The 20,052-nt window shown below is 39.0% G+C and overlaps 1 protein-coding gene across 1 annotated transcript in view; it reads right to left on the bottom strand.

Moving 5' to 3' along the window:
• Positions 1-20,052, bottom strand: part of MYO5A (myosin VA) — a 192,278-nt gene that overhangs the window by 61,508 nt on the left and 110,718 nt on the right. Inside the window, 10 exon segments of the mRNA XM_027570252.2 lie at positions 1,745-1,993; positions 3,040-3,279; positions 7,106-7,262; positions 8,189-8,400; positions 10,763-10,871; positions 10,964-11,050; positions 13,183-13,280; positions 14,491-14,652; positions 17,758-17,841; positions 18,579-18,704. Of these exon segments, the coding sequence (XP_027426053.1) occupies positions 1,745-1,993; positions 3,040-3,279; positions 7,106-7,262; positions 8,189-8,400; positions 10,763-10,871; positions 10,964-11,050; positions 13,183-13,280; positions 14,491-14,652; positions 17,758-17,841; positions 18,579-18,704 (1,524 nt within the window).

Genomic DNA, 20,052 nt, shown 5'->3' on the forward strand with positions numbered 1-20,052 from the left:
CATTCCATGTGTAAGCACTGGCCTGACAACATTGTGAAAGTACTGAATGTCACAAAACTGTACACTTAAAAATGGTCAAAGTGGTAAATTTTATGTTATGTATATGTATATTTTGCCCCCCCATACACATACACACACGCGCGCGCAAACAAAACACATTGACCTTTCACTTTCTAGTTCCCAGTTGGATGAGGATTCCCAGGAAGCAAAAATCAAAACCAAAGGTAAATTTTGCAAAGTTTATAGTTTACTTAGTTCATTTTTGACATAAATATGTGCTTGTGATGAGTAAAATTTGAATTCCTGTCTCTAAGCATAAATTCAAGGAACTCTTTTTAAATTTTATTTTATTGTTATGTTAATCACCAGACATTACATCATTAGTTTTGGATGTAGTGTTCCACGATTCATTGTTTGTGCATAACACCCAGCGCTCCACGCAGAACGTGCCCTCTTTAATACCCATCACCAGGCTAACCCATCCCCCCACCCCCTCCCCTCTAGAACCCTCAGTTTGTTTTTCAGAGTCCATCGTCTCTCATGGTTCGTCTCCCCTGACAGCTTACTTTTTTTCCTTTCTTCCTTTCTTCCTTCCTTCCTCCCTCTCTCCCTCCCTCCTTCCTCTCTTTTTAAAGTAAGCTCTATGTCTAATGTGGGGCTATGACCCCAACTATGACCCCAAGATCAAGAGTCACATGTTAAAGCAATAACTTTAATAATAAAGAGAAAGTTATCAGGAGTTCAGAAACAGAGAAAGAGGGCTGTGTTAATATTCAGTTGGGTGGTGCACATAGGTTAAGAAAGAGTCTGACTCTCAGTTTGGGCTCAGGTCATGATCTCAGGGTTGTGAGACTGAGCCCCTTGTCAGGCTCCATGCTCAGTGGGGAGTCTGTTTCTCTCTCTCTCTCTCCCTCCCTCTGCCGCTTACCCCATGCATGCATTCTCTCAAATAAATAAAACCTTAAAAATATATATTCAGAAGTTAGTAGAGAAAAAGCACAGGAAATTGAGAGTGTTGCCAATAGTTACAGACAACAATCAACTTTGTTTTCATTTAAAGATGGTAATACTAGTGGAATTTATGAAAATCTATCACGGTTTTCAAATAAGCTTTATGTTGAGGTGCTTTTATTTTAAACAATACATTGCATTGCTGCTTGAGAACCTTAATGTTTTTTGTATTTAATGAAGTTTTGATAAAAACTTTGATATAAATTTGTAATGTAAAAGCACCAATCTATACGCACTGTTGTTGTTTTTCTATCTGCATAGCAGCCCTTGGCTATAATCAGTGTGCAGACATTTGGATTTTTCCCACTTTGGACTTCTCACACAGCCTTAATGCAGGTTTCCATAAAGATCTCTATTATCAGCTAATGACATTTCACTGCTTGATTGGCTTCTTAATCATGTTAACCCTTTTGAAGAAAAAGGAGTCTACACTTCATCCAGACCTATGTATTTAAAGAAAAAGAATGTAGAGTACGTACTTAGCCATTAATTCTCTTCTTACAATACTACTTTGCCTCTGTTCTTACTAGAGTCCAAAGGTTCTACTAAAAGACCTACAACTACTCATCCATCCTGTGGGAGACATGCTTGGAAAACACTAATAATGAACAATAAACAAACATTGTATTTCACCTTCGACTGAAACCAACCTTGAGCCACATGGGCCAGGTCATGACAACAGCACATTTCCTCTGTGAAAGGAGTAGATGGGGATATGAAAACTAGTTCCTACCTGCTCGGTTTCCTGTTTGTATCTATCTGCATGCTCCTCAATGGATTTTTTCTCTGACTGAGTTTGTTCCAGGTCTTTCCGGAGCTTGGCAATTTCTTCCTGCAGACTGAGGACCCGTCCAGTAGCAATCTTAGCTTCCTCCTCACTTAGCTGGAGACGCTCTAAGTCACTTCGTAGTTTCTCAGTCTCAGAGTTATATATTCCTTCCAGATTGGTCAGTTTCTCCATGAGGCATTTGTAGTCTTTGTTCTTTTAAACACACATATAAGTAACAGTAAGTAAACATATATATATATATATATATATATCAAGTGTATTTTGAGAAAACCGTATTTATTCATCGTATTCATGCTATATCATCATAGCATTGATGCCGTATCTAACCAAAATACTAACCACAACCTTTACAATCAATACCCTCTTGAAGTGACATAATGAGAGAAGAGAACAGGCAGAATTAATTCTGTTTTACATCATGAGCAACACAGATGTGATTTTCTCATGGTCACAAGGTAAGTTACTACAGTAAATTCTTAATTTCCTGATTCTTAAACCAGAAATAGAAAAATCTATACTTGCTTTTGAAAATAAATCAGTGTTCTACTGAAAGCCATATGCTAGCCAGGTGATTCAGAAAAATGATAAGATGGCCTCAAAATCACAAGTTACTTACAAATCTCTTTATTACCTCAAAACTCTTCCCACTCAGATGAATTCCTCCCTCTTCCTGATGAATCCCCTTTATTCTATTTTCTAGGGGTTTTTTTGTTTTGTTTTGTTTTGTCTTTTTGCCCTCCTCAGTATTTATGTATTACTAATTATTATGATATTGTTTGCATGTGCTAAAATATTACTTAGTAACTATCTCTAGGAAATCAAATTTTATCCCTGCAAATAGACTGTACATTCCTCAGAAGCATGGACATCTTCCTGCCTCTTTTACCATATCTCAATGCTAAACAACTCATCTGTAAAAGGAACCTTATACTTTATGCAAATGAATGATAATGATGAAAGAGATTTATACAGTATGAAGTACAATATGACTCCTGGTCATAAAGGATTGGAGTGCTAGTAAGTCTGGCTATGTTCTCAGAATAATTTCCTCCCTTCATCCTTGCAAGTATAAACTTACCTATGAGCTTGTCACTATTTCCATAATGACATTAATGTCATTATTATTTTACTTGTTTTTGCTATGATTGAAAAGTAAAGTCAAGGGGAGACACTGCTGAAAATAATCCAGTGGAGTTCCTTAGCAGGTCCCACTCCTGGGGCTTCTGAGTAAAACATACCTGCTCATCCACTTTGCGCTGCAGCTGCATGATCTTGTTCTCCATGCCAATGTGGAGCTTCTTGTAGCGCTCCACGGAACGGGCCTCGATCTTGAGCTTCTTCAGCTCGCGCTTGGCCATCATCCGCCGGAAGCAACACTGAAGGTAGATGATGGCATGCATGCTCTTCTTGTAGTGGGTGCGAGCCAGCCAGCCCCGGACCCACTTCTGAATGATAACTGCTTTGTGCTCACGGAGCATCTGCAGAGAAAGGTAAGTAAGTACAGGTAATGTCAGACCCTAGACCAGACTCGAGGTTCCACATTATCAACCCAGGTATGTCAGGCTGAGAATCCATATGCTGCCTAAAGGGAAGGATACAAAAAATTGAACCAACAATGTACTAGATGGATTTTACATATCACAAACCTATGCTTGAAGACATGAGGTATGACCAGTAAGCTGACTGTAGAAGCCAATGCTAGAGGTACTACAAAGTTTATTACTGATTTATTGACTTTTCCCCCTCAGAAACAAAAAAAAATGACACTCTTGTTTGCCACATTTGAGGAATACCATTTTAGTGAGGATTTCCCATTGTCATTTCAAATGTAGCAGGAATCCACGTATGAAATTCAAAGATGGTAGGGATGGAGCTTTAAAAGAAAAATAAAAGATGAAATGAACTAATCTTAATTTTGATTTTATATTGTATTTTCTAAAAAAAAGAAAAGAAAAGAAAGAAAAGATATTCCCCCAAACTTACAAACAACTTATAACAAGATTGCCTTATGAGATGAATTTGTCAGTAATGACCATCAAGTAGGGATTATTATAAACAATTTCCAGAAATGATAAAGAAAAAGTTCTTGAATTAAAAAAAAATTCTTGAAATTTATGAAAGGTTAAACTAGCAAAACTTTGAGGTCCTTCTAAGTCTATGATTTTATGGAATAACTACCATGTGATATAACTGATATTTAAATGTATGTACTTGATTAAGTATTAACAATTACTACAAATGGATATAATGTACCTCTTATGGAACTTTTTATATGTAAAAATCTCTAAAACTATTCAAATAGACAGTAGTTTGATAAAATCAGTAGAAGAATAGCTCCTGATTTTAGATTATTTAACAAAGAAAAAATGTAACGTTCTAGAGAATACATTTAATAAGTGGCTAAGTTTTCAATACAAAAAAAATCATAGGTGTTTAGGCGACCTTAACAGTCTCTTTGGCAATTGAAGGCTGCCCTTTCCAGCTGTTCTCCTAATGCTAAGGCAACCTTCAGTCTCCGCTCAGTCAGCCAGTCAGCGTGTATCATGCTGCAGTGAGGCGAGCAGACCGAGGTCTCACTGAGCATCACAATCCTGAGGGAGCCCCTTGTCTGGATGACTAGCGATGAAATGGATAAGACTCAGTGATGGAAACTGAAGGCTTTCAGACTTTAAAACTCAGGACACAGTGGCAAAGCTATTAATGCCAATTTTCCTATGCCATTTCCTTCTCTCCACGTTACTTCGGACACTGGTCCATTTCTGAAATTTCAGTCAAATGGAAACAGTATATAATTAGAGCTTCCACCCTCAATCTCATGTCCATCAATGAGTCAGAGAAATTAAATGACACCTGCTCTCCCTTTAAGATGCCCAATTCCCACGAAGGGAAAGCTTGAACTGGACATAGCTAGGAGCACTGATGGGGTGCTACTGGCCTGTATGTGAGCTAGCCTCTAACCTGCTGCCCCCACTGTGTCTAGTCACTGTGGGAGCTGAGCTGGCCAGAGCCTCTGCTAAACCGATGGCCTCACAACCCAGTTCAGATATTCCTGAGGAAAACGGGAGGGTAACCAGTTTGTTGTATCTAAGAGGTCAAATTTAATAAGGCTTTTCCCCTCCCTGAAAGCTCATGCCTGTAGAGAAAGAGCACCAGAAGGCATGGGCAGAGAGAAAGACCTGGAGAAGCTGTCTTCATAAATTTTCTTCAAAACACAGCTATATGTGTTTTACTCATTCAAGCCTCATTAACTTTCCATTTTTCTTTGTTGTCTAAAATTATTTCAAGGGCGCCTGGGTGGTTCAGTCGGTTAAGCTCCTGCCTTCGGCCCAGGTCATGATCCCAGAGTCCTGGGATCGAGTTCCGCATCAGGCTCCCTGCTCAGCAGGGGGCCTGCTTCTCCCTCTGCCTCTCTCTCTGTCTCTTATGAATAAATAAATAAATAAATCTTAAAAAAATAAATAAAATTATTTCAAAATAAGAAAGTAAGATGAACACATAAATAGGACCTGGCCACACTTATGCACTACTTGTGACCAGAGACATGTCCCTCAAATCACTCTACTGATGCTCCTTCTAATGGAGATGCGCACTGAGCTCTAAGATCCAGACTGTATTTCTGGCTTATTGAGAATATACCTTAAAGACAAACTCGAAACCTTGCCAAAACAAGAGAGAGAAAAATCTTCCATCAATTAGATCACATACTGTCAGAGGTAAGGATTAAGATTTATCTGGTGATCTGTTAGTCATGTTGATAATTGCTAGATATAAAGATGATTTGTCAAAAATTTCTGGAGCATCATATGCTAGTCAATACAACTTTTAACCACATTAATGTAATTTAGTTCCTTTTCACCATGTTAAAGTCTTCTAAGATTGTTTCATTCTTGGTATGATCTTCTACCCATCTGTCATATATTCTACCCATTCAAAGCTCATCACAGTTGGCTGAATAAAGGCTCCCAAGGACATCAGGTCCTCATCCCTGGAACCTGTGAAGATTACCTTATTTGGGAAAAGGGTCTTTGCAGATGTGATTAAATTAAGGGTCTTGGGGTGCCTGGGGGGCTCAGTTGGTTGGGTTTCCAACTCTTGATTTCAGCTCAGGTCGTGATCTCAGGGTTGTGGGATCAAGCCCTGCTTTCGGGCTCCATGCTGAGCACAGAGTCTGCTTATCCCTCGCCCTCCCCCTGCTTCTGTGCTCTCTCTCATGCTCTGTCTCTCTCAAATAAATAAAATCTTTCTTAAAAAATTAAGGGTCTTGAGATAAGGGGATTATCGTGGATTATCCAGGTGGGCCTCAAATCCATCACCAGCATTCTCGGAGGAGACAGACAAGAGAAGCAAAGTTAGACACACAGAGAAGATGATGTGAGGATGGAGGCAGAGGTTGGAGTGATGCGGCCACAAACACAAGGGACAGCAGCAGCTACCCAGCAGAAACCGGAAGAGGCGAGAGACAGATTCTCTCCTAGAGCTTCTGGAGAGAGTACAGGCCGGCTGACACCTTGATTTTGGTCCAGTGATACTGATTTTAGACTTCTGGTCTCAGAACTCTGAGAGTATAAATTACTGTTGTTTTAAGCCAAGTTGTTGGTAATTTATCACAGCAGCCACAGGAAACTAATATAGTCACTTTTTTAAAAAATTTTAAGACTTTATTTATTTGAGAGAGAGACACAGTGAGAGAGGGAACACAAGCAGGGGGAGTGGGAGAGGGAGAAGCAGGCTTCCCGCCGAGCAGGGAGCCCGATGCGGGGCTCGATCCCAGGACCCTGGGATCATGACCTGAGCCAAAGGCAGACGCTTAACAACTGAGCCACCCAGGCGCCCCATAGTCACATTTTTTCAAATTACATAAAGGGGAAAAAGGAAGGTATTTTTCCACTATCCTATTAATATATATATGTACTTTGAAACAGGATGAAATCAGAGAGGGAGACAAACCATAAGAGACTCTTAATCTCAGGAGACAAACTGAGGGTTGCTGGAGTGGTGGGCGGTGGGAAGGATGGGGTGGCTGGGTGATGGACACTGGGGAGGGTATGTGCTATGGTGAGCGCTGTGAATTGTGCAAGACTGATGAATCACAGACCCGTACCCCTGAAACAAATAATACATTATATGTTAATTTAAAAAATTTATAAGTAAATGTACTAATTTAATATTTAAAAATATATTTCAGTTGTTGGTTGTCTCCATTCAGTTCCTATGTCCACAGGAAGCCCTGTGGTATTCTGTACAAATCTGGAATTTGATTAATGTCAATGGAATGAATAAACAAAGTTGGAAATAATGCCTCACCTTGCGATATCTATTTCTGGCCAAATAACCTCGCAAATAAGACTGAAGAACAATAGTGGCCGATCGTCTTATCTTGTATCTCCTGCGGACTATATACATGCGCCAGTACTTCTGAATAATGGTTGCTGCCTTGGTTCTGCGCAGGAACTTAGTATAGCTGGCCAAAGAGAAGAGGGGTGCACAGTCAGTAATCAGACAAACCCAGGACCACATCCTGTAGAGACTTGAAGCACCAATATATGTTGTTATTGTTAGCATAATAAGTAGTACCTCCATTGCTATTATTCTAATATTGTACATGTTAAATCACTTATATTTGTATGGCAATTTATAGTTCCCCTAAACATTTTTGCATTCATTATCTGATTTGAGTCTTCCCTAACCCTGAAAAGTAGGATGTCCCATATTCCCTGATATGGGACAATAAAGAAAGTGAAGCTCAAAAAGTTTCTCTCTTTCTAGGATGGTGCTCATTACCCCAAGCTATGTCCCCTTTATACAGCTGATGGGCTGTCCACAGTAATCCCATACTTACTTACCACCAGCTTTCTTACATCTGGCCATTGCTAACATGTGATGTTTCTCCCTAATCTATCTGTTTGGGCATAAGTTCTTCACCGTCAATTCATCTCTACTGAGAGTTCTAAATTAAAATTATCCTCACATGTAAATCACAATGAAGTCTCATTCTCCTCTAGATCTTCTCAGTTAATTGCTCCTGAAAACTCCTCGGTGGAATCATTATTAATTAGTACATATTCATGACTTTCAATTTACAGATGATTTCTTCAAGACCACATAAAAGTACAAAAAAATAAAAAAAACGGAGGACACAAGTAGGCAGTGTTTTGTAATTTTTTTGAAGATGAATCCAAATGATTCATAATAAGGGTGAGTGAAATTTTATTCTATTTAACTGTCTTGGGAGTAAATCTGTTATTCTTTGAAACTAAGAAGAGGTGGGGTGTTGCCTTCTCAAATATTAAGACCACCGAAAACTGTCATCAGTTGGACAAGGAACCAGGTGAGCCGTCTGAGCTCAGGGGCCGTGAGTCAGGCTGGACAGGCCACCAAGAGACCTACCATCGGGCCTGGTAGCCTCGCACGTATCTCTGCACGGTGATGGCCGCCTTCCGCATGCGCAGGTACTTCTTTCGCAGCAGCCACCCTCGGATGGTCTTCTGGATCCGGATGCAGGCAGCCCTCAGCTTGTCTGCCCTCAGTTTCTCTAGATAGGCCACTTGACCAGCACGGAAAAAGATCTTTGTCTTACCAAACTGGTATTTGTCCTTGTCCTATTTTTTGGAAGAAATTGTACACTCAGAAGAAGAAATGATGACCATATAAATGGTCAATCTTTTCTCCAAAAGAGAAAAAAATAAGTCTAAAATCAGAATCAGTAAAGGGATCAATCTATTAGCTAAAACTTGGGCTACATCACAATTAACTAATGGAGCCAGATTTCTTATCCTAGGCAAGTTGAGCAAATAGAAGGGATTTTTAAGGAAAACTGCAGTTTAAGAGTTATTTTCCAGAATCATTCTACCTGGAAATTATTATCTGAGGCCAAAAATTTGGTTGTGGGTTACATGCAGTTATTATTTGCGTGTTTGGATTTTAAATATCTCAAGGAAATGGAGATGATGACACTCTCTCTGACTGACTCAGGCTGTAAGCATTACATCGGGCTGTATGTTCCGTGAAAAAGCTGAAGGGACAAAAACACCAGCATGAAGAATAAGGCAGGAAGCCACGCACACAAAGTAAGAATTAAACAACAAACAACTTGGCGTATTCTGATCAAGAGTTAAATTTGCAACAGTTGTCTGTTGCCTTTAATCAACAGTATCTGAAAATAAACAAACACAACACTATAAATGTATCTAAAATCCTTCTATGAATTTCAAAACTCCTTTTATAAGAACATAATCACTTGTATTGCTCACTGACTTTGTATTACAAGCAGAGTGGAGCAGTAAATACAGGCATGCATGCTATTTTTGGTCTACCACAGTCTTATCCACCTTATCTAGAAGGATGCAGGTTATTAATCATGCTCATGTCAAAAGAAGAGAAGAATTTATTTATAATAATCACTACCATGATCTGAAATTCTAAGGGAAAACAAAGAAAATCACTTTTCAGGGTAAACAGGTATCTCCTATCTTGTATGTGAACCCAGAAAAATCAGAAATCTCCATATATACCTAAAACATCTAAAACTATTTTAATTTAAATCCATAGAGTTTACATAGGCAGCTTAGCTGGAGACACAAGCAGAGCAAGAAGGTGGTTCCTCCGTCCCTCTCCCTGTCCCATCTCAGCTTCCCCACCCCACCCCTGCTCTCCTCTACCATTAGCCTCCTCTATCACACCCACACCCTGCACAGCCCTGAGCCCGGCCTGGCGTGGTCCAGGTGACAACACGGTCTGGGTGAAGGACTGTCCTTACTTTCTGCTCTCCATTCCCATCTGAACCTAGGTTAGAAAGGTGTTGGTCCAAACCCAAAAGCATGATTCTTTTTACACATTACTAAGAAAGTGGCCTTAGTTCTTCCAAAAAAACCCAAAACAAAAACAAGCTATTATTACCAAAGAAGAGAGATCACATTTACTTAATATTTAGTAATTAGGACTAATTACCTCAAAGTAAGGTAATCCATTCAAACCAGTATAAAACAAGTGAAAATATTTTTTAAAAAAACCTTTCATGAATCTTAAATTCTTCATGAACTAGATTACCTGTTCTCAAAATGGAGTCCTCAGACCAGCATCACAATCACTTGGGAACTCATTAGAAATGCATGTTATTGGGCCCATCCCAGACCTACTGAATCAAAAATTCTGTGGCTGGGGCCCAGCAATCTGTATTTTAACAAGCTGTCCAGATGACTCTGATGCATTCTGAAGTTTAAGAACTCCCTAGTTTGGCATACAAGACTTTTCAAACACCAACCTATGTTTCTTAACCAAATCCCTACCGTCCCATACATCAGTCTTATACTGGAAAAAAAAAACAACAAAAGAAAAAAAAACACTTTACTGTTTTCTGAGCAAATTCTATGCTTTCCTACTTCTTCACACCTTGCTCCCTATTAGGATGTCTTACTTTCATACAATCTTACCAATTCTTCAGGGCCTAACTCCAAACATACCTCTTCCATGGAATTGTTCCTCCTTCCCATAGCACATGCGGCTTTGTCTTCCTCTGATTTCTTTAGTATTTGATAGACACTAAGGCATATTATACTTATCTCTAAAATGCATGCATTTCCAAGAGAGACTATGTTACCTTAGGACAAGACTTGTTTTTTCTTAATCACACAGTATATGGCCTGATATCTTCCATAAATAAGCATGAGATGAACTTTTATCGATAATGATCAATCTCTAAAAGGAGTGTGTCTCAAGTCTGGGTCCAGACCTCTCCAGACCTCACCATCCTGTTCCCTGACAGTAGACCATCCCTTCACTAGGTCTAGCATCCTAAGCACAGGGAGCCTTGACCTCTAAGACACTGTGCCCCCCCACCCTCCCAACCCCAAATAATCTAGATTAGTGGTATTTGGATTCTCCAGGGCTTGCTTTGAAATGCTACAATCACAAGGCCTTTGGCCACTATCTGTTCAGATAAAGTTAAATGAAAATCCTTCTTACCAGTATCAGTTTCTCTAACACATTCTTGCACGTTTGCTTTCTGTCACTCAGCACATCCTTTTGCTTCATTAGGACACGGTAGCGGCTGAAAAATTCTTGGTAAGTCCACCTATATTTATAAAAAAACTCACATCAGCTTATTGGAAGAGGTTAAGAATCTCTCCCAGAGGATCCCTTCCATAGGAACCCTGCCACGCTCACCGTGAGGGGAAGCCCGCTGCACTGATGCGGATGGTTTCCAGGACACCACATGCTCTCAGCTGCTGCACTGCCCTCTTCTCGTCAAACCTATGTGAACGGCAGTGATACACAAAGAAGCTTGGCAACAGCCACAAATTACTCTCCCCAGTCCAGAGATCAAACTCTTTTGTAAGGAGCCAGATGGAAAAATTAGAAAAGAAAACATTCAAAAGTTGGAGTGGGGATCACAATGGAGAACTGTGTGTGACAGTGGGGAGGAGACAATTAGCAGTAAAAATAAAGAGCAGAGCCATAAACATTATCTGTACTTCACACCACAAACCTGTAACAAATACCACTGGGCATATTTAAAGAAATCTAACACTCCTCAGTACTTTGCCCATACTCATTAAATGGCTTGGTCTGATGAGCTGTTCTCTTAGTTCTTTAGCTCGCCATATATAGCTTCCGTAGAATAAAGAATGGCCAACTCTGGAGATTTCTCTAAGCACAAATTAAATATGCCCCATCCAGTTATTATTTTTTTAAATATTGGTGTTCTAAAAGTTCTATTCAACTTTGTGTGTACATACAAAGGACTTACAGTGTCCACACCGATATCAATTATTTTTATTTTGTACTATATCTTATATACTTTATTTTACTCTAGACAAATGACATCTTAACATTACACCGACACTAAGAGAGGAAGTAGCAAGGCCTGCCCCTTGCTGGATGGTCACTCTTTGTACTCTCCCAGCTAAGCCCTCAGCACCTTATCTGAGGCTTGTACTATATGTGGTCTTCTCGAGTGTTCTGTCGGCTGTGGGAGATGGAGTTGGCTGATGGAAGGTAACGGCCCCTAAGGTTGTCCAGGAGAGTGGCCCAGGCTGTGGCAGCTTTTTCTGCCTCCCATTGCCTCCGGAAAGCGCTTCTCGGCAATCAGGAGGATATAAGTCTTTCAGAACTGCCCTGCATCTAAGGCAGAACCTCAGAGGGCAGCATTGGCAAGGGGTAGGAAAATGAGCACTCGTACCCTATGCAGTGAGAGTGGGACTTACAACCTTTGGTAAGTGTGCCTAATCTGACCCACAAATTCCCCTTCTAGAAATATATTATCCTAAGAAGATACTCAGGCAAATATACAAGAATGTTTGGCAAAATGTATTTATCATAGCATAGTTGGAACGGTCATCATTTAGGGAATAATTTAAATAAATGATGACATATCTATATGATGAGATACTATGTAGTCATTAAAATGATGATGTGGATTTTTATTTACTAATATGTAAAGCATCCACAATTTATTAAGTTAAAAGCAGATACAAAACCACAATTATAGCACAAGCCCCTTTTATTAGTGTCTCTCTCGCTCGCACACACACACACACCACAGCAGAGAAGAAAGGGATATTGGTTGGTCAAGAAGGATGTATGTGAGTTAATACCAGTTATCCCTTAGTGTATAATGAATGTTTTTCAATTTTTTATGCTATTTTATATTTTTTAAAACCTGTTTTTACAATGCATGTGCATTACTTTTAAAATTAGCGAAAAACTGCCATTTTGAGGAAAAAAAGAAAAATTTCCCCCTCATACATTGTATTTGATGTAGGGCAAGACATTTGGTAATAGTAGACAGGCTCTGATGATTTCAACAGCTGGAAAGTAGCAGAGAGAACTGTGAACCTTTGCCAAAGCAGCCTTATTCCACCGGGCTCTGGTTTTAACTAATGCCCAAATTAACAAAAGCCCAGAAGGATCTTGAATTAAAGTAAATTCAAAACAGAAAGTAGAACTAGAAATGCTGGGCACCTGGGTGGCTCAGTCATTAAGCGTCTGCCTTCGGCTCAGGTCATGATCCCAGAGTCCTGGGATCGAGTCCCGCATTGGGCTCCCTGCTCCATGGGAAGCCTGCTTCTCCCTCTCCCACTCCCCCTGCTTGTGTTCCTTCTCTTGCTGTGTCTCTCTCTGTCAAAAAAATAGACTCTTTAAAAAAAAAAAAGAACTAGAAATGCCTGGTTGACCTCAACTTTTAAAATCTTCAAAAGGCCAGCTACGAATTTATTATCACATTCTCCAAAGGAAATGAAAACTTTAAAAAAAAAAATCTATTAACTAGTGATTTCCCTCTACAAGACATGAAGATGTACCCGAATATTTTTTTTCCTTCTGTTAGTATGGGAATCCTTATGAGACTCGGATGCTTCTTAATTCAGTAGTTGAGAAATACTTACGTGAATGGGAACTTGAAGTCATTCGGTTTAATGCAGCGCACATAGTGAGGGGTAGTGGCATTGAGGGTCTCCATAAGCAGGTGAAGGGAGTTTCGGAACTGCATGAAAAACAGAAGAGAAAGGGCCATCAAGTTTTATCAAAATCGATGTTGTAAAAACAATTTAAAAATTTTTCCAATGACACTAATGGAGATTTGGAGATGATTCTGCCTCCTGTGAACTTGACCCAGCCTCAGAAGGGGGCTGCTACTAAATAAGCATATAGGGCTTTAGGTTAAAATTTGCTTAAACTCTGCCGTTTATATGCTTATTCTACTAAATATACATTTGTTCTCCTCCCACCACTTTTCCTTGCCACTCTTTTCTACAGACTTATTTTCTTAGAGCTGTTTTAGGTTCACAGCAAAATTAATTGAAGAAGGATTTTCCATACACCCCCTGCCCCATCGCAAGCACCAGCTCCCCAATTATCAGTACCCCCAACAGTGCAGTACACTTGTTAAGACTGATGAACATGCTCTGACAAATCACAGCCACCCAAAGTCCATCACTTACATCAGAGTTCACCCCCTCCTTTAACATAGGCTCCTGTAGCTTTCTGTTGTGAACTCAGAATTTTGACTAAAAATATAATCTTACTTGAAGAATATTAAGTCCATTTATCATGTACACTGGGAATTCTGCCACAAGAGACTGAAAAAGTAGCAGGTGACTTCCAAGAGCGCAAGGAATGAGCAGGAGGGTGGGAGAAAACAGCCACCTTGGGGCTACCAACAGCGACATGAGGTCAAGCCTGGAGGCTCCAAACCTGTGTTGGGCCCTGCTTCCTATTTCACCTGGGCACACGGTCCCACACACGGGAAAGCAAACTGACTCGCCTCCTGTCCAGAGCCCCCAGCCTTGGTCAGGAACTGTGCATGTGTGTGGTATTTCCCACGCCCCACAGAGCCGAGGACATTGAAGAAAAGAGAGTGCTCTGCTCCTGCACTGAGGGAGCTGGTGCTCTGTACAAATACAGAGAGGAAATGGCCAGAGGACAAACCAAAGGCAGCAGTGGTCTGCGAGGGAGGATATGCACTATAAAAAACAAGACCCAGAGAAGATTATTTTGGGACAGGCTTAAGCAGAGTCATGGGTCTAAAGCTGGGTGGAGAGAGCAGGAGGGGATGGTGTTACGTGTTCTCATAGTAAGAGCTCTAGCCTTTCCCCACCTGAGGACCCCACCTGGGGGACTGACAGAGGAAGACCTGAGGCTTCAACTGAGCTGGAGGGGAAGGAGCCCTGCAGTGGCAGCTCCCCAGAACTCACCTGGTGCCCTACTGTTTTCTTGTGCTCTTTGGCCGCCTGGCCTGGTCTGCCTTTGGTGGGCTTTGCAGGAATACGAGTGAGGGGCATTCGCCCTGACGAGGTGGCTGATGTTGGACTGATGGCCTTCTCATCATCTTGAAATAATTCTGGTAGCATCTTAAACTGAGTCAGAAACAATAAAAGATAATTACACTCTAAATAAACTCAAGTGTAAACCTTCACAGAAGACTCGGAATCCACAGGGCTTCCCTTCCTTCAGTAACCCTTTCCAAAGTCTCATTCGAGAAATAATCAATATCTGTGTTAGGAAACAAAGACATGAGAGGAAGGTGACACCAATGCTACAAAAATATAGGAGGAAAAAATGCAGTGATTAAATCGCCTTCTTTGTGGGAAACAAAATCAAAACTACTCCCGTAACACTTGAAATCCTAATCTACAGAAAATGGCCACTATCAACATATTACTGGTCTTGAACTACAATTATTTTATAAGCAAAACACTAACGGAAAGTCCTATCTTATTACTTCAGTTCCACAAAATATTTTATCATCATGCTTCATTTGTCTACCTACTAACTCAAATGGTGAGCACCAGCTAAACAAAATCCACTGAAAATCTCAGCAAGAAGGGTGTCACAAACTAATTCTCCAATAAGATTAAAAAATAATCATAAATTAATAATTTTTGGAAAATAACACAGATTTATAAGGAAAAAAATTAAAAACCCTGCTCTTGTCCTGTATCCTTTTATATTTGTTAAGGGATTGATAACTTGATTGCATAATTCCTGCAATCCATTTTGTGTTGTATCAGATTAGCACTATGAAAGATTATTAAAAGATCTGGCATTTAACAAGTGGATAGATGGTATTAGTCAGTATGGAAGGGAGAAATTTTATGGAACGAAAGAGACTTCAAACTAACCTACAGGAACATCTTGACATACGTATATATCTTTTCAACAGTGACACATTCCGCATTAAGTAAATCCTTCAAATTAAATTACAACTACCTATTATTTGCCTAATAATTTCAGAGTATCTTCAGAAGAAATAATTTTCTTAGAACAGTGCTTCCATTAAAAAACAAAATCAGAGAATTTCATTTGCTCTTAATGTGTATTTAATCATAAGGGTAATTTAGGAAATAACTCATGATGTATAAAATAAATTGTTATACAAAACATACCAATAATGGTTGCTTGCTACACAAATGAATGTATCCCTTTTATAGAAAAAATAATATATTCCAGCTTGGTTGGCTATAAAGAGGAAAACATGTTGCACCACTATCTTGTATTACAATGTTAAAGCTGTGTTGCAAAGGGGAAAAATAAGAGTCTCTAATAGACTTGATTTGAAAACCCAAGCTATGTGTATCATGCACCATCCCCCAGCTCCAGCTGCAACAATGCTACAGACTGCAATTACTCCAAATGATTCCTCAGAACCCATAGCCACCTTGTGATAATTAAGGATCCACTAGCCAATAAGAAAGTTAGTCAGAAGAAAGACACGACTGATTACCGGTACCTGGGGAATAAGAACCTGTGAATGTTCCATTTAAGCTAAATTACCTAGGCAGAGTAGTGACACTAGAATTTTATGGTTTTCATCACTATTCATAAATAGAAATAATTTATAATCTAACTGAATAGTACTCCGGGATTGGCACTAGGAGAGAATTTTCTCCTATACATCAGTCCTATAAGCTATAAAGCATTAATGCCCAGTGCTTATGAGTGTAAGTAAAAAACTGACAGACACTTACAGAACTCAGTCATTATTTTTCTGAGGGTTAAAACTGGAACTTAGTCTTGGCCAACAGACACATGAAAAAATGCTCAATATCACTCGGCATCAGGGAAATACAAATCAAAACCATAATGCGATACCACCTCACACCAGTCAAAATGGCTAAAATTAACAAGACAGGAAGTGACAGATGTTGGTGAGGATGTGGAATATTACTCAGACATCAAAAAAAAAAATGAAATAATGCCATTTGCAACGGCATGGAGGGAACTAGAGGGTATTATGCTAAGTGAAATAAGTCAATCAGAGAAAGACAATTATCATATGATCTCACTGATACGTGGAATTTAAGAAACAAAACAGAGGACCATAGGGGAAGAGAGGAAAAAATAAAACAAGATGAAACCAGAGAGGGAGACAAACCATAAGATGCTCTTAACCATAGGAAACAAACTGAGGTTTGCTGGAGGGGAGGGAGGTGGAGGGATGGGGGAAATTAAGGAGGGCATGTGATGTGATGAGCACTGGGTATTACATAAGACTGATGAATCACAGGCCTGTACCTCTGAAACCGATAACACATTATATGTTAATTAATTGAATTTAAATTTAAAAATGTTTATAGAATATTCCCACAGAACTTAAAAAGACTATCTCAGAATAAACTAGGAAAACAAAAGTGCTGGTCAGTAGTCTAGATTCACATGAGTAATTATAGATTTTTAATGAATATCTGAATATTCATTTTGTTAAACTAAGTTTAGTTTCAATTAATTTGAGTGCATAAGGCCATGTTTCCAGTGCATCCGTTTAAAATGATACAGTGGGGCGCCTTGGTGGCTCAGTTGGTTGAGCATCTGATTCTTGATTTCAGCTCAGGTCATGATCTCAGGGTCCTGGGATCGAGCCCCAAGTCATGTGCCCCACTCATTGGGGAGTCTGTTTGTCTCCCTCTCCCTCTGCCCCCCAACCCCGCTAGTGCTCTCTCTGTTTCTCTCTAAAATAAATAAATAATTCTTTAAAAATACATACATACATACATACATACATAAATAATGCAGCAAAAAACCTGTTTTCTCTCATAGTCTCTCACAAAGGCACAAGAGAGTCTAGAACCACTGTGGAGACAACAATTTCACATAAAACTGAAAGACAACATTGCATAGTGGTTAAGAGCAGACTCTGAGCCAGACAGCTTGTGTTTTAATTTGGCTTGAAAACTTATTAGCTATGAAATCTCTGTGCTTCAGTTCCCTCATCTGTAAAATGGGAGTAATGATTATATCACCTCATTATAAAAATTACATGAGTTAACATTTGTAAGGCATTTAAAACAATACCTGACACACAGTTATGTATTTGATAAATTAAAAACTAATAGTAAATCTGATTTTGTTAGAAAAATCATTATTGTTAAAAAACTAATGCTTAAAAAAAACAAAAAAACTAATGCGTAAGTAATTAACACTTTAATGAATATATCCTGATTACAGAAAGCCTACATTGTTACCTTGCTGGATTTCAGAACTTTGATTTGTTCTTCAAAAACAGTGTCTTTATTCTTTTCCAAAAAGCCTTCACACTGGTATTCCACCTGAAAACACATGCAAAAATCTTCTTAACTAACAGACTTTTGAACAAATATTATAATCATTAACAACAAAAATATATTAGGTTCAGGCTATATGACTGGTTCTCAGCAAATTGGTTATCAGTTTTATTCTAAGAAACCAGTACTATTCTTGGGAAGAAGTATGTTAACTCTAGAGTAAGACTCCTCAAATACTGCTTTTCCTAGGGAACAGTGGTAGGGCTAACTAGTGATGGTCTAAAAGATCCCCCCAAGTCATAGGTAAGCAGACTCCTAAGAAGTTGACTGTCTTCTCCCATGCTGACTCAATCAGTCTCTATGCTGACCCCTCCAAGGTTTTCAGCAATCTGATGCATCAACTGTAATCAAACACATTAACATTTCTACACTGAAGTATGCAAATATCCAGCCTAAGTGAGATAAAGACGATACAGAACCTCATATTAGTTCAAGTCAGAGATCAGGTCTAGACATAAAATGAATTATGAAGACTTTTTAGTTTTGAGTTTCTTGGATTTCAGAATTATAGAGGATTGCAGGCTCATATTTATTTCATAATATAATTCCATTTAGGTTAAAGGAAGAGAAAACCAACAAAGCAACACTGAAAAATACTTTTCCTCTAAGACACTAAAGAATGCAAGTTTCAGCAAAGATAAAAATGATATCTCTTGACTATCAATTTTTTCCTCTTTGAACTTAAATATTCAAAAAGAAAAAAGATAATAAACATTCCTTACTTTGTCAGCAAAATGTTGGATGATGAAAGCTTTGTTTGATAGACGGGGCTTTTCAAAGAGTGCACATTTGTTCAAATGTGTGTTGTACAATTTTTGGGCCCAAGTGTCATCTGTGCCCTTAGGCATCTACATTCAAGGGAGAAAAGAAACAACAACAACAACAACAAAATAAGGTGAAAATTGTTATAAGGCTCTTCTGAGGCATCAACCAAAAGACCATTTTTTGGCTTTTCTAACAACTTTTATATGCAATTAGGAGCTCATTCCTCCCACATCACTCTGTTAGATGCCAAAACCTAATTACTAATGAAAAGCAATGACTGTGACCTTCTTATGGATGACTCAGCCCAATCTTTGGGCAACTCAATCTGTCTATACCAGGAATCATCAAATATTCTACCTGCTTTTAAAACAACTTCACAAATAAAAGATGAACTATCATGATTTTATGTGTGTGTGTGTGTGTTTTTTTAGGTAAGCTATATGCCCAATGTGGGGCTTGAACTCATGACCCCCTAAGATGAAGAGTCGCATGCTCTAGCGACTAAGCCTGCCAGGTGCTCCATATCAGGTATTTTCTTAAATTTGTTAAATAAAGGTAATATATGCACACAGTGAAATATTTTCATAATTCAGAAAGGTTTAAAATGAAGAAAATATATTTAAAATAAATATAATTATATTTATGGCCACTAGGTTCTTACTCATTTTTGTTATTGTAAAAATGGCCACAATTACTTCTTTTACATATATATCTTGGATACTTTTGCAAGTATATTCATAGGGTGAACTCCAGCAGTTCCACTGTTGGGTCCAAAGGTACATGTGCTTATAATTTTGATGAATATTGTCAAATTTCCTCAAAAATATGCTGTATTAACTCACATCCTACCATAAATGAATGGTATTATCAAATTTAAACTCACCTATCTGGGGCGCCTGGGTGGCTCAGTTGGTTAAACGTCCGACCCTTGATTTCAGCTCAGGTCATGATCCCAGGGTCCTGGGATCGAGCCCCATGCTGGGCTCCAGCCCCGTGTTGGGCTCCCTGCTCAGCGCGGAGTCTGCTTGAGATTCTCTCTATCCCTCTCCCTCTGCCCCTGCCCCAGCTCACATGCATTCTCTCTCTCAAAATAAATAATAAAATCTTAAAAGAAAAAAAAACTTGCCTGTCTGATAAGTAAAAAGCAGTATCCCATTTTTGGTTTGATATGCATTTTATTTAATTTCAAGTGAAACTGAGCATTATACTCATTCTTATTGTTGTAGGAAATCTGGATGCTTAGGAGATCAATCTATGGTATAATTTATGACATATAAACTAAAGAGGAGTTAAGAGAAAGGATAGGTTATTTGTCTAAGATCACTCAGTTAGCAGTAAAGCTGGAGATCCATTATTTTCCCAACATGTGGGTCTTCAAATATTAAAGCTAACACTCCCTTTCTACCATATATATCAGTGATAAAGAACAAG

This window comes from Zalophus californianus, chromosome 6, assembly GCF_009762305.2.
Source record: "Zalophus californianus isolate mZalCal1 chromosome 6, mZalCal1.pri.v2, whole genome shotgun sequence".
In the NCBI taxonomy this organism is placed as follows: domain Eukaryota; kingdom Metazoa; phylum Chordata; class Mammalia; order Carnivora; family Otariidae; genus Zalophus; species Zalophus californianus.